This window comes from Lynx rufus, unplaced genomic scaffold (genome assembly GCF_022079265.1).
Source record: "Lynx rufus isolate CCGP_SWC_20201006 ecotype Redwood Valley unplaced genomic scaffold, mLynRuf1.p SCAF_6, whole genome shotgun sequence".
In the NCBI taxonomy this organism is placed as follows: Eukaryota; Metazoa; Chordata; class Mammalia; order Carnivora; family Felidae; genus Lynx; species Lynx rufus.
The window spans coordinates 51,638,851-51,662,664 of record NW_025814878.1 but is presented as its reverse complement, the minus strand read 5'-3'; the positions used below and the strand labels follow the sequence as shown (position 1 = coordinate 51,662,664).

Genomic DNA, 23,814 nt, shown 5'->3' with positions numbered 1-23,814 from the left:
TGTCCTCCACTTTAAACATCCCAGTCAGCCTCCATATTCAAAGATCTCAAGAAGCCTAAACATTAAAGCAAGCTGTGATGCAAGGGATAGTGTATAGGAGACTTTCCTCTAACACTAGTTTCAATACTTTTCTTTGCTGATCCACCAGAGAAAAGTTGGATGTCAGCTTAATATCATCTTGTCCTACAACTCATGCAGGCTGGGAATATAATGTCAGGCATTAAGGGTAAATTTCACTAAAATCAGATATTCCATTCATTTTTAAAAAAATTTTTAACGTTTATTTTTGAGAGACAGCATGAGCTGGGGAGGAGACAGAGAGAGAGGAAGTCACAGATTCTGAAGCAGGCTCCAAGCTCTGAGCTGTCAGCACAGAGCCTGATGCAGGGCTCGAGCTCATGAACCATGAGATCATGACCTGAGCCGAAGTCCGATGCTTGACCGACTGAGCCACCCAGGTGCCCCTCCATTCATTTTTTAAAAGATGGTTTACGTTTTAGCATACTGCTACTTCAGCCGTCTTGATAGTATTGTTTCTTCTATTAAATTCCTAGGTCTATTCAGAAAGGGGAAAGGGAGAGATGCTTATATCCCCAAATATTTTCCGTTGTTCATCCCAGAAGATGGATCCTTTTTACTCCCAAATCTAATGGTAGTGAATGTTGTATGAGTGTGGAGCAGAGTGGTACCTCAAACATTGTTACTGATTTAGCAGTACATTGGGCACAAGTAAAGTTGCTATTAAAAGCAATGTACTCTTCCCTCCCTCGCATATGCCTGGGGTCACTTTTGTTTGGCATTTATGCTCCCTCACATTATTACAAAACTGTACCCCAGAGAATTGCTAACTCAGTTTTCTCTTTACATCACTACATTCGATGTATTTTTCACATCAAGGTGTTTCTATAGACTGGACAGAGTTAGAGTTCAGCTTTTTCTAGCCAAAGTGTTTAAATTTGACTAGACAGCAGCAATTGCTTTTTAATCAAAGCAAACTGATCTGTCAAAGGCAATCAACTCAGGGAAGTTATTCCGGGAGGATCCTAATAATCCCGATGTATCACACTGCCCTATGTGAAACTCAGCCGCTGAACTCTTGACATAGTGTCACAAGCACTTAGGGGAATTAGTACATACAGCTGAACCCTATGTTCACACACAAACTCTAGCCTCTCGTGCATAAGCTAATGATTACTGCATTCGGTCTGGGGAGGAGCACACTGCTGTGTGTGGTGATGTCTGTTCATCTTTAATGATGTTATGTCACCTAGGCTTCATATTGTGTCATGTCCACAAGCATTTATCAACAGGATGCTCCATTCCTCTAGATGTAAATAAAAGTTTGTCATGGTTATTTTTTTTTAAATCACCTCCTATCTTTTAACAGGGGTTCCTAACCTCTTAATAATGCTTATACCAATTTAGGGCTTTACTGTCACCAGGATCTTTAAGTACATTTTCTTGTTTAATTATTGCAACAACACTTGAGAGGTCTATAGACATGGTAACATCATTTACCTCATTAGTAAGTTACAGAACAGAAACTCAAACCTAGAGCTGATGGCTTGAGGTTTTGAAGTCTTCCTGATGCTGTAAATCTTGGTTTTGGAGCTTTTGTTCTAGTGTTAGGATTAGTAGGATAGGTGGGGGGGAGGGGGAGCATTGTTGAGAATCTTGTCCCCAAATAAGGCAGCCCTGTCAGGTTCCCTCTGCTCCCCACAGAGAACCCTAACAAACTTACGATAAAGAAACAAAATAGATGAGGAGGCAGCAATAATGAATGGGATCTCATGGAAGGCTGGGCTGAAAATTCTTCCTAAGTGATGGTACAGGTGTTCTTTGAGAATGATCTCCTCTAACAGTTGGAGGAGAACTTTAAGAGAAATAATGACACACACTCAATTCAGTCAGAGAGCAATGAAAGAAGAGATTGGTTACAAGACAAGCTTGGAAGAATAATGAAAATAGTAATATAATAGCTAATGTATACTGAGCACTTGATATTTTCCACTATTCTGAGTGTTGTATGTATATTAACTTATTAAATTCTCATCACAACCCTCTGAAGCAGGTACTGTTACTCTGATGAAAAATTGAGGCAATAGGAGGTTGAGTTACCTGTTACCATACAGCTAGTAAATGTTAGAACCAGCATTCCAACTCAGGCAAACTGATTCTCCAACTTGTGCTCTGATTATTGTCTGGTAGTAATGGTGAATTTTCAAAGACTTCCTGAATTATGAGAAATTTCACTTGCTTTTCTGACTTAAAGACAATAATGAGTATTTCCATCTCAGGCAGTAATTGTAGCCTAAATGGTCTGACTGACCCTCCCTTTGAAAACACACAAAATCAATACAGAATATTAAAAGGAAAAAAACTTTTTAAAATATACTAATAAACTGGCAAGAAAGTAAGGAATACTTAGGTGCCTAAAATCACGTGAAAATGTGGACCCAAAAAGACAAGCAGAACCCCGAAGTCAGTTTTCACTCTGATAATATTCAGTGTTCCTGTAGATCTTGATCTTTGATTTCTCATAGGGTCATGGGCCATGGAGACACAAGTGGCCTGACTGGGTGGAAAGACTAATAGGAGACTTCAGTGACCCACAGATCTACTGCCTACATTAGAAATAATAAGAAAAACTAACTTTTCAATCCCTAGGTGCTAGTAGAGGGCCAAAAAAAAAAACTCTCCTAAGAATTCATAACCACAAACAGACCTTTATTTGGGTTCCTAGTCCAAATTTACACTACTAGAGTGGTGCCAAAGAAACTTCAGGTTAAGAATATGGTTTAAAATTTTATTGTGTTGGTAGTGCACTCAGATGCCTGGAAGAATCAAAAGCAACCCAACTCAAAAGGGGCCAACTGTAAGGTCGATTCCCAAAGAATTCCCACAGATAAACTACCAGACAATAAAATCTAGAGTAGAGTATCACAAAACACATAAATAAAGGACCGTGAGTTTAGGGCCATTGGAAACTATAATCATAAGAATTAGACCCCAGAAGACACCAGAGAGTGTAATTATGTAATAGAGAATGACAGGTGTAATCTGGTAGTGTTTCACTTCAGCTGTTCCACTTATCTCTTGCTTTCTATCCCTGGGCTTCTCTCATGTCAGTTAGGATGTATTCAGAAGTCAAGAAGGCACTCATGCACACACATCTGGAATTATGGAACGTTGCCATCCTGGGGCAACCTTTGACCAATGGAGTATGAAAGTTAATGGATAAATGCCCTCATTTTTCACTCTTTTAGTGGACAATTCTAAGGTACGAGATCTTCAAAAGTCATGATGGAATTGAGTCCCAGTTGCCCACAGTGAAGATCAATCCATAGGACACCCTTATATTGGCTTTCCCTCCTTTCCTTGTTTCACTTTCTCCAATGTTTCCCTGGGTTCACTTCCTCCAATAAACTATGTGCCTGAGAATTTAAAATATGAATAAAGAACAAAAAAATAAAAACACAAAAAGGAAGTTTCAAAAAAAGAACCAAATAGAACTTCTAGAAATGAAAAATAAAAGTTTTATTTTTTCCTTTATTTATTTATATATATAGAGAGAGACAGAATGCCCAAGCGGGGGGTGGTATGGGGGGAGGGGTGGAGGAAGAGAAAAGTGGGGGAGAAAGAGAGAGAGAGAGAGTCTTAAGCAGGCTAAGCAGGCTCCACACCCAGTGCAGAGCCCGATGTGGGGCTTGATCCACCCTGAGATCATGATCTGAGCCAAAATCGAGAGTCAGATGCTTAACTGACTGAACCACCCAGACACCCCTAAAATAATTTTAATTTAAAATTTAAAGGATGGCTAAACAAAAGAATAGACACAGCATAAGGCAGAATAAACTGGATGATAAATCAGAATATTTTGCATAATGCAGACAGAGACACAAGCATATGAAAAATCTTGAAGAGACGGTAGAGTGGAAATATCTACTTTTACAAAAGTCAAATTGGAATGTGTGAAGGAGTGAATAGGGAAACTTTGGGGAGACTATATTCAAAGAAATAATCGCTGAATTTTCTAGTTTGAATGATTTAAATCTTCAGATTCAGGAAGTACTAAGTTAGAAAAGAGAAAAACAGAAAAGCTGGATAAATAAAAAACAAATTCATGTTTTTTTTTTTAAGTTTATTTATTTTGACAAAGACAGAATATGTGAGTGGGGGAGGGGCAGAGAAGGTGGAGAGAGAGAATCCCAAGCAGGATCTGCACCTTCAGCAGGGAGCCCAGTGCGGGGCTTGAACTCACAAACAGCGAGATCATGACCTGAGCTGTAACCAAAAGTGGCATGCTTAACTGCGCCATCCAGGTGCCCCCAAAATCATGTTTTAATAAACATTAGCACATGAAAATAAATTTAAAATATGAATTATTATGTAAATTTAAATTAAAAAATGAATGTGTTTAAGAGTGAAGATTATTGGATTGGGTAAAAATAAATCCACTTATAAGCTGCTTTAAAAAGAATCCTGTGTTTGTGCACCTGGGTGGCTCAGTCAGTTAAGCATCTGACTTTGGCTCAGGTCATGATCTCATGGTTGATGAGTTCCAGCCCTACGTTGGGCTCTGTGCTGACAGCTTGGAGCCCCACCTGCTCTGTATTCTGTGTCTCCCTCTCTCTCTCTGCCCCACCCCTGCTCATGCTCTGTCTCAATAAATAAACATTTAAAATTTTTTAAGTAAAGTAAATAAAAATAAAAAGGATCCTGTGACATAAGGATAACTAATAGTTGAAATAAAAAGATGAAAAAAAAATATGCACATTGCAGATAACCAAAATAAAGCTGATGTTACAATATTAATATCAGACAAGATAGATTTTTAAGACAAAGGGCATTGAGACAAACTACATAATGAGAAAAGGTTAATTCACCATCAGATATAAAAATTCCAAATAATAAAGCTCTAAATAATATAGCTTAAAACTATATAAAGCTAAACTTAAAAGAATTACAAAAAGAAATAAACACAATGGTAGAGCTGAAGAAGTTTTTAACACACCTCAGACCTCAGTGATTGATAGCCCAAAAATCAAGCAGAAAAAAATTAATAAGGGTATAGAAGATTTAAACAATACAGTTAACAAGCTTTACCTAATAAATATAGATAGAACATTTCACCCAAAAAGTGAAGTATTTCAGGCCTCTCTAGAAATGGTAATTTACAAGAACTGAATGCATTCTGGGTCAGTGTTTTAAAATTCAACTAATTTTAAATGATTGGTATCACACAGATTATATTCTTTGCCACAATGCACTTCATAGAAGACTGAAGCACAAATGGCCAATAAATTATAAAAATGCTGCTAAACTTTTTAGTAATAAGGAAAATGAAAATTTGAGTCACACTGTGATATATTTCACACTCTCTTGGCAAGATTTTGAAAATCTGACAATCTGAAGTGTTGACCACAATCTAGGAATAGTCACCTCTCTTATACACTGCTAAAGAAAGTATTAGCTGATATCACCACTTTGGAAAACCATTAGGATCACCTATTAAACTTGGAGAGGTGCATTCCCTGTGATCCAGCAATTCCCCCAGAAAAACTGGCACATATGAAGACATTCAAGAATACTTATAGCAGTATTGTTTTAAAACAAAAACAGGAAGCAGTACAAACGTCTACCTTAAACAAGGCCACAATTAACAAGTTATAATGTCCCCTTATAGACAAGTGTGAAACTCTTCTAGGAAATATAAAGCATGAGACAACTGAACCATAGGCACACACATATTTAGTTTTACCAAATTGTTCTAGAATTATTTTTTGGAATGGCCCTACCAGCTAACACTCTAAATATCAGGGCTTAAGAGTTCTCACATGGTCATTAAAATTTAGTATTTTCTATTTTCTAATATTTGCTATTCTGATGTGGAACCTAATTTTTATTTGAAACTTGCCTGTTTTGTTTTGCATCTCTTCATATACTTGTTAGCCAGCTGGGCTTCTCCTTCTGTGAATTGCCTAACCATGTCCTTTGCCCATTTGTCTCTGGGTTTCCTGTCTTTTTCTTGTTGATATGCAGCATTTGTTTATATATTATATATATATCAATCCTATGTTGGACTTAGACATTATAGATCTCTTTTCCCCATCTGTCATCTGTCTTTCTGTATGATGTCCTTCAAATGAAAGAACCTCTTAATTTTGGAGCAATTTTTCACCATAAAGTTTGAACTTTTTGGGTCTTAAATGTTTTCCTCCACCTTCAGGTCATAGTCTTTAAAAAGTTTTAAGGTTTTATCTGTAAAGTTTTTTTTTTTTAATTTTTGAGAGGTTATTTCTTATTTTATAGTTTTAGCAGGTAGTGTCTAATTTCCAATTAAATTTTCTGATTGGTTATTGCTGATAAAGACAAATGCTATCATTTTCATCCCATTAGTTCTAACAGTTGTTCTGTTCAATCCACTTATTTCTTATGTAATTATATCTGCAAATAATTTTCTCTTTCCAATCCTGATAACTTTTACTTACTTTCTTTACAGCATGGCATTAGTCGAACCTTCAGTATTATGTCAAACATTAACAGTGATATTGAGGATTCCTGTCTTGGAGCAGATCTTGATGAGAATAAAGTTTCCCCATTAATATGATATTTACTGTAGAATTTTTGGTATACAATGTGTCTTTATCAAATCAAGAAATTCTTTTAAATTCTGAATTTTGACAGTTTTTATCTAAAGGGATTGAACTTTATGAAGTGCTTATTTCTACACTTATTGATGTAATCATACAAATTTTCACCCTTATTCCAATAATGTTCTGACCTCATGAATTGTTAAGATAATAAATGTTTGTGGTTTTAAGACACTAAATTTGGGTAGTTGGTTACAGCAGCAATAGAAAACTACATAAAATATGTAATTCTCATAATTTTACATCTCCTTTATAAATTGTAGCAGGGAGCAGTTAAGAAACTTGCCCAAGGTCACATAGCTGAGGAGTCAGGCTGGCTCATGGTTAAAAACCTATGTGATTTTTCAGATGTGACCATGGCAATTACAAAGACTTTACCTGGCAAGCCTGGTGGGAGAAAGCTGCTGCCCCCCACCCAGACTTGGCACACAGCAAATGCACTGCAGTCTTTGAAGGCAGTTGCAGTCCACTCAGGCTCCCTGCTTACTCATGCTCTCCACATATTTGCATTCCTAGCCTGGTGTCTTCATCTCTGGGTCTCTTTATCTGAGGCCTGGGGCAGAAGCCTTCTTCAGGTGCTTCTGCTGAGTCTTTCTTTTGACGGGAAGAAGTGGAAACCCTGAAAACACTTTGTTCCACTGTGACTTTTCCCTGTGATTTTCCACTCCTAACCTACCTCCTTCACCCTCCCCTCAACGATAGGGTCCATAAAATTGCTGCGGCCTTTAGTTCCAGCAACATCCGACATCTGTGCTGATATACCCAACCCTGGATTAGTGCATTTTTCCATGATGGAATGTGACAGGGGGCATCAGTGCCTTCTCCAGTTTTATACTCTCACAGGTACCATTGCAGCAGATTAAAGGCCTACCTCTTTCATTCTGAGTTTGTTGCATTAATTAGCTACTCTAACATCTGAAGCTCAGCCCGCTTTCCCAGCTGAGGTGAGCTCCTAACAGTTACCAGTGCGAAAGCTGGAATTCAAATCCAAGCAGTTCAGTCTAACCCTGTATTCCTAACCATAATGTGCTACTGCCTCCCCTTGTGTTAGAACACTCTAGTCCAATAGATACTGGCGAGGATGTGGAGGAACGGGAACCCTCTTGCACTGTTGGTGGGAATGCAAACTGGTGCAGCCGCTCTGGAAAACAGTGTGGAGGTTCCTCAAGAAATTAAAACTAGATCTACCCTATGACCCAGCAATAGCACTGCTAGGAATTTACCCAAGGGATACAGGAGTGCTGATGCATAGGGGCACTTGTACCCCAATGTTTATAGCAGCACTCTCAACAATAGCCAAATTATGGAAAGAGCCTAAATGTCCATCAACTGACGAATGGATAAAGAAATTGTGGTTTATATACACATGGAATACTACGTGGCAATGAGAAAGAATGAAATATGGCCCTTTGTAGCAATGTGGATGGAACTGGAGAGTGTTATGTTAAGTGAAGTAAGTCATACAGAGAAAGACAGATACCATATGTTTTCATTCTTATGTGGATCCTGAGAAACTTACCAGAAGACCATGGGGCAGGGGAAGGAAAAAAGAAAAGAAAAAAAAGAAAGGTTAGAGAGGGAAGGAGCCAAAACATAAGAGACTCTTAAAAACTGAGAACAAACTGAGGGTTGATGGGGGGGGGGGTGGGAGGGAGGGTAAGGGGTATTGAGGAGGGCACCTGTTGGGATGAGCACTGGGTGTTGTATGGAAACCAATTTGGCAATAAATTTCATATTAAAAAAAAAAAGAACACTCTAGTCCAAAGAACTTATCATGGTGACTTAGGACAATAGAAGTTGACTAAGGTGTACTAAACAGGTAAACTCAACAAGAGTTGGTAATGGGTCGGATGTAGAAGGTGAGAAAAAGGGAAGAATAAAGGATGACTTTTCGGTCTTCAGCTTAGAGCAATGAGGTAGATGCTGGTGCCCATTTGCTGAGACAGGAAAGATTAGGATGGGGTGACAGGTGGCAGGGGGACAATGGAGAAACAAGAGATCATCTCTGGATATATTTAAGGTTTCAGATTCTTAATAAACACCCAAGTGAAGATGTCAGGTAGGCCACTGGATACGGAATTTTGGAATTTGAATGAGAGTATTACTTTTTTTTTTTTACAGTTTTACTTTTTTTTTTTCTATGTCTAGATATTAGGAAAAGAGAAATACTGTATAAGAGAATACTGTGCAGATACCAACTTAAGCACTCCTCCCCACTCATACAGTAAGCTTTCAGAATCAGATATTGCCACTCTTCTGAGAAAAATATAGAGCCATCTTCAAATATGGTTGGTATATGGACACAACAGTCTCCAAATTATGAAAACTACCAGATCAGAATTCTCAAGGAATGACTAGAATCTAGAACTGAGCAAGCTAATAATTCACTAATTAAAAATCTGAGAACCCAGTGACTGCCACACATTAGCCTAGTTGTTGCAATTTTATCATTTTTAACCTGATGTTCAGTTTTGTCCAGTCAACAGGGTGAACAATTTATTTGTCTCCATATCTAGAGAGCAACTTAGTAATTCAGTTAGGCCAAATATTTGAAGCTACCTTGGATACTCAGTTTATGTTAAACCCTTCTTCCCCTATACAAATACATTTCTGTAGCTGGTTTTTATACTTAATCATATGCCACACTGCACAGTTTTAAAATCTGTTTCAAATATGCCTTCCATCTGCCCAACCCAATTTCATTTCCTTTGAGGGTAGGGACTGTGACCCAGTCCCTAAACCAATGTTGAATACTTTTAAGGGAAATTTGTTGATTTGGAAAGTTGTCTCCACTAACTGCATATCCAGCACTCACCTAGGATGACTCACTCTCCATTTCACTCAACTAGACTCCATTCACTCACACAAGTATACAGTAATAGTCGTCATAGTCTCGGTTTATGGTTTTAATGGTATTGCAACATTAGATTCACAACATATTTCCAAGCACCAAGTATGCTTGAAATTGAACATTTTTATAAAGATAATAAAACTTAATGACTACCCATGATCTATGATCTGACAATACATCTGTTCTTTTTCATCTTGAGATGGTAAAATACCCACCCTAGCTCATTGTGGCACAGTGGGAGAGAAGAAATATAGTCCTATTAATCACTCTTAACTATCAGCTTATTAAGTTATAGTTTCCCAACAGGCTTGTCTTACATGATTGTTAATAGGCTGCAGGTGTTTTTCCAAAAGAGTCTTTTTACAATGCAGTTATGTCATAAAAGAGACAGCATGGAGTAAAAGAAAAACTGGCGGACTAAGAATCAGAAAATCTAGGTTTTAAATTCTAGTAGTAAAGTAGCCCTGAGACATTAAGTCAGTCACCACCTCTCTGATCTCCACAATTTTCTCATCTGCAAAATGAGAGGACTTATTATAAATTTTAAGAATGGATTTATGACATTTATACCAGATCAGTAGGCAGGTAATCATAGCCCAGGACCTAAGAATTTCTTTCATAAAGGACATTTAAAAAAAAAAATCTCTCCACATTAAAATAGCTTAAGCCAAAGTGTAAAATTGAGATTTGTTACTATTGTTAACTTTTAAAGTAAATTTTGTTACCTAACAACTGAGGATATGCACAGGAATAGAGGAACATGTTTCACATGAAAAAAAAAAGTGACTATTGACACATGTTAATATGCCTAAATCGTCCTGAAAACAACCACAATTTTACTATTAGCTAGAAACTCACTCATAGACACAGCTATTATAGATACATTTTGCAATTGATGAAAGGGTTGCATTCCAAAAGCTTGTAAATCCCTTTTTGGAAAACTTTGTAAATGGAAGCGAGGTTTCTAGTTTAACCCATAAGAGCATAAATAATTGTTGATATACCTGAACTATATAATATTAAATGCTCAACTTATATATAGGTCCTGAGAATGGGACTTGGGTGATATTGATGAGTCTCCTCCCCTGTTCTTGGAAAGACTAGAAGTAAGCAATGATTAAAATTGATTTACCTTTATCACACCCTTCTACCTAACTTTTTACACTCTGATAGAGCACACAGCCCTAATCATGCTGCTGAAACAATCCTATCCAGTCCTACCTACCATCAGTTTCAACAGCACTTCCTTGAACCTTTAAATAGTAATTTCACAACTGTGAAGCAGTTGATGGATATTTCAACAAATAACCCAGAAAATATTACCACTCCTAAAGTAGAACTAGTGTTGAAAGAGACTGTTACTTATACAAGCAAAAATATTAGAATATTTAAAATATTAAAACTTATACAAGCAAAAATATGAGAAACCTCTTAAAAATTTTACAGAGATGGTCAAATAAATTGATACATTGATACGACTATTATGCCAACGTTTAAAAAATGTTTACAAATAAGTTGTAATGACATGGCAATTGTATAAAATAAAATGCTAAATAAGTAAAAATGATACGTGCTATGTTCTTTATGAACTCAATTATTGAAAAAATGTATTAAGACTAGGAGCTAATAAAATTGTTGGGTAGACGACTTGTAATTTATGGCTTTTCCCAAGTGAGTACATGAATCCATGCTTTCCAGATTTTCCCATACCAGTAAGTGCTATTTAAAAAAAAAAAAAAGAAGGAAAATCAAGGGAAAAAAGTATAAATTCAAATAAATCTCTAATAGGTAGAATTTTAGAGAGCTATAAACAGTGCTAATTAACAGGGAACGTGGAAATAGAGTTTTGTGAGCAAAAGAGCATTCCTTTGTTTGCAAAAGAGTTTAATTAGGAGACTTGTGTGTGTGTGTCTTAATTGAAAGTCCTTTACTGGTCCTGCTCCCATAAGCGGCTGCCACCCAAGGAAAAGGGGAGGGGGAACCAGGTGGTCAAGGAGGGGTCATCCCAACATTCCATTTACACAGAACTAAATAGACAAGCACAAAGTCACTACTGAGGTTAGAAGTTGGCAGCATGGGGGGCGCCTGGGTGGCGCAGTCGGTCGGCTCAGGTCATGATCTCACGGTCCGTGAGTTCGAGCCCCGCGTCGGGCTCTGTGCTGACAGCTCAGAGCCTGGAGCCTGTTTCAGATTCTGTGTCTCCCTCTCTCTGACCCCCCCCCCCCCCGTTCATGCTCTGTTTCTGTCTCAAAAATAAACGCTAGGGGCGCCTGGGTGGTGCAGTCGGTTAAGCGTCCGACTTCAGCCAGGTCACGATCTCGCGGTTCGTGAGTTCGAGCCCCGCGTCGGGCTCTGGGCTGATGGCTCAGAGCCTGGAGCCTGTTTCCGATTCTGTGTCTCCCTCTCTCTCTGCCCCTCCCCCGTTCATGCTCTGTCTCTCTCTGTCCCACAAATAAAAAAATAAATAAATAAATAAACGCTAAAAAAAAAAAAAAAGTTGGCAGCATGGGAAGAGGATAGAACAGGTGGGGAATTGGGAGTTCCATTAAAAAATCTCAGCCCCCTCCCAAACTGGGGTGCCTTGGAGGAACTTGGTCAGCTTCAACCCAAGAGGAATCAGAAGATCAAAGACGGTTTGGGAAGACCATAACTGTCACGGATCGAGGGAGGAAGAAGGTCCAGGAGGTGAGGGGACTGTTTAGCAACTGGGCTGAAGAGATTGCCATTCCCCTGCTGGGATCCCCCAGGCCCTCAGGTCTGGCAGGACAGAGGCAGCCTGCAACACCCATGGGCATGTCTGGGGCTGCCAGATTCTCCAGGCAGGAGGCTTAAGGGGGCTTTCAAAGGCTTGCCCTCCCGGGAGATGTCAGCACTGCCCCCCCCCCCCAGCTTCTCTGCCAGGGGACAGGGGTCCTCGACCTCCTCATAGCAGTTTACTTCTAATTCATGCTTGATCTCCATCAGCTTCTTCCTGGTGGCGTCCTTGGAGCTGACACTGATCATTTTACTCTTAAGGGGTGCACACAGGTGCACACCAAGTCTTAATCTTGCTCTCCTTGGTCTCAAAGGTTGTGTCGTAGAGGGCATAGCAGCTGTCCTTGTCTGGGAGCATCTTGACAAAGGTGGCATGGGGTCTACAGTCTGGCCCACATCAACTACCAGAATCTCCTTGCCCTCCTCCAGGATGATGTTCTTCTTGTCCTCGCCCAGGCAGAGGAGTACTGCCTCCTCTGGTGCTGGGGGCTTATGCACCTACCTTCATGTCACTGAACACTTTGATGACACCCTCAGAGACCACCACAGTGGAGGCCATGTTTCTGGAAGCAAAAGCGTGATAGCAAGGAGAGTCAGAAGAGAGGAGAGCCACTGCCACTGCCAGGATCTGACTGAAGGAGACTTATTTTAAATTAATCACATTATAAAACGGTAAGTTTTGTGGTTATAAAATATCACTTATTGCTATTGTTGTGGATTTTATAGACCCAATAAAACCTATTACTGATACTTGCTTCCCTTGATTAAAGATACTAGACATTTCTTTTTACATATACCACATAGAAAATAACACAGGCATGTGATTTAGACAAACAGGAAAAAAAGGTTATACAATGAAGGAATCTTCATCCCATCTTACAAAGCTTTCCCACCTAGAGCAATAATCCATGGCCCAGAAATTGTTTCTGTGTAAAACTATCCCGTGTAAATTGTATTTATATGCTAATCACTCTTCTATACATCTTACCTCATTTAACATACCTTAGAAACATTTACGTACCAGTATTATACATGTATAAATCCATCTTATTTTTAGCAAATACTACTTAATATTCTCCTGGATGGCTGTAATTTATTAGGAACCCTTTACTAATGGACATTTACTGACAGACATTTAAATTATTTCCAGTTTACCTTTATAACAAGGCTTCAGGGAACATTCTTATATAAATATCTTTATGTACATGAACAAGATTACCTATGAGATAAATTCTTAGAATTGTTGAGTGAAAGAGTGTATGTACATTTAAGAAATCTGATATTGCCAAACTTCCTTCCAAAGAATTTATACCAATTTACACTGCAGGGGAACATTTCCGATCATGACAGATTCCTTGAAGAAAACTCCAATGCTATCAATGGCCAGGAGGGTAACATGAATTAGTAAGGCAGGCTGGAGTAAGAAAATGGTCAACTGAAGAGCATATTCAGTCAATGAAAGAAGCAGCTTCAAGCCTACTATGCCTTCTAGAAATCTATGCCTAATATTGTTATTCCCTTGATGTCTCAAAAGCCTAAAATCTAGACTTATGCATGAAATCTCTAGATTTTTAAAATGTTGACAACTCATTAAATTTCTAGAATCGGCAAGACAGACAAAACTGTGAGTGGCAATCATGTTCTGGGGCTCCAAACTGTGGCCTATGCTTTAAAGCCTTAACTTCCACCTCCACATCCAACAAAGACTGTCATGGCTTTACTTGGTGTGTAGTGTACAGTTTTAAAGCTGGGATTTCCTTAGATTCCATTTTGGTTTTAGATGAACAAGAAGATTTTATTAACAACATGGTCACTATTCCCTCAAAGTATTTGAACAACTTAATCTACTCTTGCCCAGATGTTTTTATTAATCAGTTTCCTACATTAGGGTCCTTTGCCCTACATGATTCTTCCTTTAGAGTGCTGTGTTCCTCTGTTTTCTTTGTTATATGGAACTACAACATGTATTAAAGGTTGAGTCATTTTCCTGTTAATCTTTTACCCGAAGGAGTTGAAAATCTCTAGTCATTTTTCTAAACTACTTTGCATTCAACATATCCATCTACTTACAGAAGAAATTATGGGAATAGAGTATATTAAAAAGACCTGCTGCCTCTTGCTTATTTTCAATCCACATAAAATATTTTATATAATAACTACATTCTTATAGTCAAAAATAAAGACAATATAAAAATATAAACCCTGAAATCACTAAATCTGTATCAAAAAATATTCAAATTCAGGGATAAAATACTATGAGATTTTTAATATTTTATTATCTCTTCTACATAAATAGTTGCAAAAGAACCAATCTGACAAAGCCAATATATTATATGATTATTAATGGAAATGAGTATTTGTAAAAATTCTAATTATGAGCAATATAATTTTAATTATTTTTTAAGTTTATTTATTTTTGACAGAGATAGAGTGTGAGCATGAGGTGGGGAGGGGCAGAGAGAGAGGGAGACACAGAATCCGAAGCAAGCTCCAGGCTCTGAGCTGTCAGCACAGAGCCTGACACAGGGGTCGAACTCACAAACCGTGAGATCATGACCTGGGCCGAAGTCAAATGCTTAACTGACTGAGCCACCCAGGCACCCCATAAGCAATGTAATTTTAAAGAGGTCAGTTATCTATTTGAAAACTCAGAAGGCAATGACCTCTTACACAGATGAATTCTGAAAATCAAAATTTTAAAATTAACTTTATTTATTGTAAATAAGCATGTGAGTCTTAATTTTAAAACTAATTATAATTTTTAAAGAATTTCTAGTTTTAAAATTAATCTGGTGAGAGACTACACACACACACACACACACACACACACACACCCCTACAGTAACAAAAGAAAACTAAGACATATATTAAAGAAGCTTTATAATGTAGTGAAGTTTTCAATGTATACTGAAAACATGAGCGAAGCTGTTCATATGAGAAATCTGCATGAGTCATTTTACCAACATTGATGCCAGTAGACAGTGTACTTTTAGTTTCCAAAGGCAAAGTTCTAAAGATTCTACAAAGGCAAAGTTCTACAGATTCCTCTCTTAGCACTTCTAAATATGTGAGTGTTCTATGCTGTAACTACTCAAGTGTACCTTTTCAAAAGAAAACTCATAAGATCACCTTTAAAAGCCCAAAGCTCTGTATTAGGCATATGTCACTTGAACTCAACATTTTAACCAGGAGAAACAAATAAGAAGTTCAAAATTACAAATTTAAATTGTAATCTGCACACTGGATTACTTCTTCCAATGTATCATCAGAACTCAGAGATAAAACAAAAGTAATGATGTGGTAAAATATTATATTTAATTTTACCTAAAGTATAAATTAAAATAGGGCATAAGAAAAACGTTGAGACCATAATACATATATGGAAAAGTGACCACTGAAAGATGCAAATAATTCATACAATATAAGCTTTAATATATAAATTAAATGTCATTTCATCAGCTGTTAGTCACATCAGTCTAAACTTTATATATTAAAATATTAAAAAGCTAAAAAACATCATTGCAATATAGATTCAATATGGGAAAATACATATTTGTGGCTTTATACACAATCTAAATTAATCCATTCTATACAATAGTTTTCCAAAATATAAACGGCACTTTACATGCAATAGAACATACCAGGCTGGATGTCCTAATATAATTTAATATATAGGAAAATAAAGAGAAAACACCCTTTTAACAAGACAGTTACATAGTGTAGGTGGAATGTAGAATACGGTTTTGCCTTGACACGATCTTGGATACGAGTAAAGAAATATGAAAAAGGACAGTTTCTACTACTTTCAATTAGCATTTTTTAAATTGAAGACTACTGTGATTTTATATTTTCTAATTGTATCACAAAGAGAAAACAAAAAAAGGAAGCAGGGAGAGGAGGGTAGAAAGCGTCATCCTTTATGAATTTTAAACATCACCCCTGCCTGTGGGCTGCATTTAGGCTCCTTTTCTGTTGACAGTTTCCTAAATTATTTCTGCCACTTGGAATTGCGCGTCAGTAATCAGGCGAATTTTCCAGACTTAAGCCATTGTGTAACCATAGCTGCCACAGTGTAGTGCCACAAGAAGTCTGTCCTTGAGTATTTCTTTACTTGGGTATTCAGGTAACTTGAGCATGTTGATGCTTTAAAAGAAAAATATACCACCATTAAATAGGAAATCTATGAAATTTCTGATTGTTTTGTCTAGCAGTGAAAACACTACTCAAAATTAACATAAAACCACCCTCTAAATTTGCATTCAAATTGGAAAACCCTGAAGAAGTATTTAAAAAGACAAAAAAAAAAAAAACTGCTGCATTGCAGTTTCCTTTAGCATGCAAATGTAGTGAAAGAAAATAAGTTCCTTTCAGCCTAAAATAAATAAGCAGTAAGGGAATTTAGTTTGAAGTGATGGTGTAACTCAGTGATACTTATGACAGGATAACTTCAGTGATATGTGAACTACATTTTATTAAATTGTAGGTAGTTTCCCCAAATATTTTCCCTAGCACAAAAGGGAGAGGCAAGGAATTATGTTGGTACTTATTTATCAGTGATTCCAAAATGATGAAAGAGATTATTGTTGAGGTTTTCTTCTCAATGCAGTAGTACAATAGTTAGACCTTTAATTATTCAAAATTAATCAAAAACAATTCACAGCATTTAAAAAAACCAATTTAACATACCATGTGCTTGAAGTTGGTAGGAGATTTGGAGTATATGGCACAGCAGCAATTGTAAAGTTTTGCAGTCCACTTCCACCCATGATATTAGCAAATCCACCATGTGGGACCCTGGAACTAAGAGTTCGTATCTTAATAAACTAATCGTGCAAGGAAAACCTTTGTGATACATATATTTCGAATGATCGCTTAGGTAAGAATATATTCAGCTCTAGGATACTGACCAGGTAACATTTCTGGTTCTGCAAAACTCCAGCTCATTATTAAAAGGTGCTTCATGGCCAGTTAGCAAGCTTCCATGGAGACAGTCCTGGAAATTTCTGTAAGCCATACTATGCTTTCAATTGGCCATAGCACATACCTCTACTATTGTACATAGTGTCTCCCTACTAAACTGGGACTAATTTGAGGACCCAAATGTGTCATGTTTATATGACCCTGGGGTTAGCAAAATGACTGGCATCTAATTAGATATTTGTTGAATACATGAATGTTTGCTTGATTAATTCAAACAATAGAGAGGCTCTTAGAAATAATCCAAATGATTTCCCTATTTGTGAAAAATATCTAGGGTCTGATGGAGTTAAAAGCAGGCCACCCCAAAATATGCCACTTTGGCACACTGATTATTTTGAATTAAAGTTACTTAAAAACAACCAGTGCAAAAAGGACACTCTAACCTTCCCCTGTCTCCCTGAAAACAGGAAATAATTCTCACTTGTAAGAGGTACTCTCCCTGTACCAGGAGGTAAAGAAACATCCTATGACCAGAGATAGGGAATTCAGGGCTTTGAAGGTGTAGAAATAAACCTCATTACTTCTTCATCAATTTACTACCCCAAGCACAAACTCCTTTGTCTTTTTTTTAAATATATATAATTTATTGTCAAGTTGGCTAACATACATATGTGTATATACAGTGTGCTCTTGGTTTTGGGGGTAGATTCCTGTGATTCATCACTTACATATAATACCCAGTGCTCATCCCAACAAGTGTCCTCTTCAATGCCCATCACCCATTCCCCCCAACCCCCCCATCAACCCTCAGTTTATTCTCTGTATTTAAGAGTCTCTTCTTTGTCTTTTCAATTCCTCAAACATTTATTGTCTCTTTGGTCTAAAAGGTGTAAAACCTGCCTACTTTGGTCACTTCTCTGAGACTCCTATTTCTATGACCTCCAAAACATGTGAATTAAATTTGTTTCCCTCCCACCATTGATCTGTGTATATCAATTTAATTCTTAGGCCAAGCGGAATAACTTTGAGTGGTAAAGGTAAATTTTTCCTTCCTAATAGGTCAAAGTGATGAGGGAGCATGGGGTAAGCTGAGGGCAAAATACAGCTGGAACACCCCCCAGCCAGGTGGAATACGAGTGATATTCCTTGAACACTCCTGGCCACCCAAGAACAAAGGTTTAAGTGCTTGCCATGGCAATGTGAGAAACTAAGGCAAATGAGAAATTAAATTCTCTTACTGCCTATGCCCATTGACAAGTCCTTGAAACCAGCAGGGTGACCTCCCTCTAGGAGCTCAGCTGCCTGAAAGGATGACACTTTGCTAGGGGCAAAAGAGAGTCTTAGCTAAACATTGTCCCAACCTGGAGGATCCTGTAAGTCTACTTCCTTTATCTTAATTGCCCCAAGAGAGATGCTGGCAATCATACTCCAAGCTTATAGCCCCCCCACCCCATATACATCTGAAGGGTCTCATGACTGAGGTTTTATTAAATGGTAATAAATGGTGTTTCCCTAGCAACAGCTAGTCCCTTGAGGTCCTAGAAACCTTGCTTCCAAAATACCTTAGAGGCTTACTCTATCCCTGAGCCCCTCTCCCAACCTGAGGATATATATTGAGTTACCGTCAGGACCCCAGTGCAACTCTTCCTGCCCACAGGTATTGATTGTCCCAGGGCTTTAATAACATCAGCTTTTTGCACCAAAAACATCTTCAAGATTCTTTCTTGGCCGTCTGCTCTGGACCACCCCACCATCACCCCAAAACTTCATCAAAAGGGTTTTGGGTTTCACAGTAGGAAAACTAGAATATTCTTTACATTTCTGTTCCAAAGATTCAGAATATCAGACGTATTTATTTTTTTTTAATCTTTTTTTTAACGCTTATTTATTTTTGAAACAGAGAGAGACAGAGCATGAACGGGGGAGGGTCAGTGAGAGGGAGACACAGAATCCGAAACAGGCTCCGGGCTCTGAGCTGTCAGCACAGAGCCCGACGCGGGGCTCGAACTCACGGACCACGAGATCATGACCTGAGCCGAAGTCGGCCGCTTAACCGACTGAGCCACCCAGGCGCCCCAGACGTATTTATTTTTTAATGTCACCTAACATAACAACATCAGATTCAAATTGGAAAACCCTAACAAAATGCATAAACAGTACTAAAATTTAATCTTGAATACATGGCCATAGAGAATGTAATTACAACTTCCTAAATTCTATTGTTTACATTTGAAAGACAATTAGTATTTCAAATTAGCCTTTGATGTATCATGATTAGACAATCTGATCCTGTTAAACACTTTTGTTAGTTTTTTGTTTAAAAAAACTTTTTTAATGTTTCTTTAGTTTTGAGAGAGAGAGAGAGACCGAGGCAGAAACAGAAAGACAGAATATGAGTGGGGGAATGGCAGAGAGAAGGAGACGATCTGAAGCAGGCTCCAGGCTCCAGGCTCTGAGCTGTCAGCACAGAGCCTGAAAGGGCTCAAACCAACAAACCGTGAGATCATGAGCTGAGGTGAAGTTGGACCCAGGCAACCCAACACTTTGTCATTTTAAAAATGAGATGCTGTAGTGCTTTTAGATAAATAATAATGATGACAAAGAAATATTTAAGGTACAGGTAATTAAATGCATAGGCAGAAGTCTGACTAGTATTAAAAATGTTTTTTAGGGGTGTCTGGGTGGCTCAGTCGGTTAAGCATCTAACTTTGGCTTGGGTCATGATCTCATGGTTCATAAATTCGAGCCCCACATCAGGTTCTCTGCTGTCAGCACAGAGCCCACTTTGGATCCTCTGTCCCTGTCTCTGTGCCTCTCCCCCACTTGCACTCTCTCTAGGTCTCTCTCAAAATAAATAAATAAACTTAAAAAATTTGTTTAAAAAATGTTTTCTAACATTGGATCCTGAGTACAAAGCATAATTCAGTTTATTAAAAACAAAAAAAAGACCAAAAAAAACCCAACTTGTTGAATCTCCAATAGCCAAAATAATCTTGAAAAAGAAGAACAAAGTCAGAGGTTTCACAGTTCCTGATCTCAAAACTTAAACTATAGAACGATGGTTATCAGAACAATGTGGTACTGGCATAAAGACAAACATACAGAAATAGAATAGACAACCCCAAAATAAACCCTTGCATATATGGCCAAATGCTTTTCCACTAGTCAACTGGGAAAGGACAGTCTTTTCAACAAATTATGTTGGGAAAACTGGATATCCACTACCAAAAAATAAAGTTGAATTCTCACCTAATACTATACACAAAAATGAATTCAAAATGAATGAAAGATGAAAACATGAACCAAAACCACAAAATTTTTGGAAGAAAATAAAGAGGAAGAGCTTCACAACACTGGATTTGGCAATGATTTCTTGGATTTGACATCAAAAGCACAAACAAGAAAAGAAAAATAAGTTGGATTTCATCAAAATTAAAAACTTATCCACCAAAGGACACCATCAACACAGTGAGAAGGTACCCATAGAGTGGGAGAATATATTTTCAAATCATAAAACTCATAAGGAGGGGCGCCTGGGTGGCGCAGTCGGTTGAGCGTCCGACTTCAGCCAGGTCACGATCTCGCGGTCCGTGAGTTCGAGCCCCGCGTCGGGCTCTGGGCTGATGGCTCAGAGCCTGGAGCCTGTTTCCGATTCTGTGTCTCCCTCTCTCTCTGCCCCTCCCCCGCTCATGCTCTGTCTCTCTCTGTCCCACAAATAAATAAACGTTGAAAAAAAAAAAAAAACTCATAAGGAATTGATATCCAGAAAAATAAACAGAACTTCTAAACAACTCAACGAGAAACAATAAAAATCCAATTTAAAAATAGGGAAAGGACTCGAATAGACATTTCTCCAAAGAAGATATACAAATGGCTTATAAGAATATGAAAAGATGCTCAATCAACATTACTAGTATTAGGGAAATGGAAACCAAAACCATAATCAGATATCATTTCATACACATTAGGATGACCATTTTAAAGAAAAAACACAAAAATGAAAAAAAAAACACAAAAAGAACAAGCATTGGAAAGGATATGCAGAAAATGGAATCCTTATGCACTGCTGGTGGGAATGTAAAATTTACATCAGCTGTGGAAAACAGCATGGCTGTTTCTCAAAAAATAAAGATAGAATTACAATTTGTAGCCCAAAGTATTGAAAACAGAGACTGAAAAAGATTATTTGCACATCCATGTTGACAGCAGCATTATTCATGAAAGCCAAAAGGTGGAAGCAACTGAAGTGATCATCCATGGATGAAGGGGTAAGCAAAATGTGGTATACACATACACTGGAATATTATTCAGCCCTAAAAAGGACAGAAGTTCTGACATATGATCTAATGTAGATGAACCCTGAGGACACAATGCTGAGTGAAATAAGCCAGTCACAAAAGGACAAATGATGTATGGTTCCATTTATATGAAGTACCTACAGTAATCAAATTCATAGAGATAGAAAACAGAATTGTGGTTGCCTAGGGTGGCAGGGAAGGAGTATGAAGAATTAGTGTGTAACTGGTAGAGTCTCAGCTGAAAAGGATAAAGTTTGGGAGTTGGATGGTGGTGATGATTGCACAATATGAATGCACTTACTGTCACACAACTGTATACTTAAATGGTTACAATGTTAAGTTATATTATGTATTTTCTGTCATATACACTATAAAAAACTATGAATTTGCACCAGGATTTTATTTGAAGTTATAAATGATATGTATACATTGACAGGGGAAAAATAACAATCTAATATAAATAAATATCTAAGAATAGTTTCCTTTTATACCTGGGAAGTCATTTGGTTGCAATTAAATGCTTTACTGATTAAATGCCTTAGCTTACCTTAGAAATCCAAGTGAATACTAAAACATTCCTGAATATTTTATATTCCTGGCCTGTATCTTGTTAGAAAATACTAATGCATGAGCAATTTCTACTTAGGGCAAAAGAATAGCTAAAGAAACTTGGACTGAAATAAAATTCAACACTAATCTATGCATATTAACCTTTGCTTGAAAAATCAACAAATGCAACCAAAAATGAAAAGGGATAAGAAGCCAAGTTGTTCTCAATTTCCTGTAGAGGCAGAATTTATAAAAGTAAGTTCCAAATAGGCAAGGAAGAAGTCAAACTTTCACTATTCACAGACAGCATAATGCTCTATGTAGAAAACCCAAAAGAATCCACCAAAAAATTGCTAGAACTGACACACAAGTTAAGGAAATTTGCAAGATACAAAATCAACATACAGATATCTGCTGCATTTCTATACACCAATAATGAAGAAGCATAAAGAGAAATCAAGGAATTGATCCCATTTACAACTGCCCCCCAAAAACCATAAGATACCTAGGAATAAACCTACCTAAAGAGGTAAAAGATCTGTACTCTGAAAACTATAGAACACTTATGAAAGTAATTGAAGATGACACAGGGAATAGAAAAACATTCCATGCTCATGGACTGGAAGAACAAATACTGTTAAAATGTCTACTCTACCCCAAGCAATCTTCCCAATTTAATGCAATGCAATCCCTATCGAAATACCACCAGCATTTTTCAGAGAGCTAGAACAAACAAAAATTTGTACGGAACCACAAAAGCCCCCAAATAGCCAAAGCAATCTTGAAAAAGTAAAGCAAAGCTGGAGACATCACAATTCCAGGCTGGCACAAAAACAGATACATAGATCAATGGAATAGAATAGAAAACCCAGAAATTGACCCACAACTTTATGCTCAACCAACCTTCAACAAAACAGGAAACAATATCCAATGGAAAAAAAGACAGTCTTTTCAATAAGTAGTGTTGGGAAAACTGGACAGCAACAAGCAGAAGAATGAAACTGGACCACTTTTTTACACCATATACAGAAATAAATTCAAAATGGATGAAAGACCTACATGTGAGACAGGAAACCATCAACTCCTAGAGGAGAACAGAGGTAGCAACCTCTTTGACATCAGCTGAGTAACTTCTTACTAGATGCATTGCTGGAGGCAAGGGAAACAAAAGCAAACATGAAGTACTGGGACTTCAAGATAAAAAGCTTCCGCACAGTGAAAGAAACAATCAACAAAACTAAAAGGCAGCCTACAGAATGGGAGAAGATATTTGTAAATGGCAGCTGATAAAGGTTAGTATCCAAAATCAATAAAGAACTTATCAAACCCAATACCCAAAAAACACTTAATCCAGTTAAGAAATGGGCAGAAGACATAAATAGATATTTTTTCAGAGAGCATACAGATGGCTAACATGAAACATGTTAAGACACATGAAAATATGTTCAACATCATTCATTATCAGGGAAATACACATCAAAACCACGATGAGGGGTACCTGGGTAACTCAGTTAAGTGTCTCTTTTTTTAATGTTTATTTTTGAGACAGAGAGAGAGAGAGCCTGAGAGAGAGACAGAGGACCCAAAGCCGGCTCTGCGCTGACAGCAGAGAGCCCGTTGAGGGGCTCAAAATCATGAACCATAAGATAATGACCTGAGTTGAAGTCGCTCAACCACCGACTGAGCCACCCAGGAGCCCCCTTAAGCATCTGACTCTTGATCTCAGCTCAGGTCTTGATCTCGGAGTCCTGAATTCAAGCCCATGCCCAGTGTGGCGCCTACTTACAAA

General features: G+C 37.7%; 1 protein-coding gene and 1 pseudogene across 4 annotated transcripts in view; both read right to left on the bottom strand.

The window, feature by feature from the left end:
* Positions 1 to 12,255: 12,255 nt before the first annotated feature.
* On the bottom strand, positions 12,256 to 12,817 carry LOC124529111 (cofilin-1-like; annotated as a pseudogene).
* A 2,737-nt stretch (positions 12,818 to 15,554) lies between these two features.
* Positions 15,555 to 23,814, bottom strand: part of HACE1 (HECT domain and ankyrin repeat containing E3 ubiquitin protein ligase 1) — a 122,666-nt gene continuing 114,406 nt past the window's right edge. For all 4 annotated transcript variants that reach the window (XM_047102212.1, XM_047102214.1, XM_047102213.1 and 1 more), the window contains 2 exons: positions 16,945 to 17,058; positions 15,555 to 16,401 (listed from right to left, as the gene is read on the bottom strand). In XM_047102212.1, the coding sequence (XP_046958168.1) occupies positions 16,299 to 16,401; positions 16,945 to 17,058 (217 nt within the window). In that variant the 3' untranslated portion in view covers positions 15,555 to 16,298. The remainder of the gene's footprint in view (positions 16,402 to 16,944; positions 17,059 to 23,814) is intronic.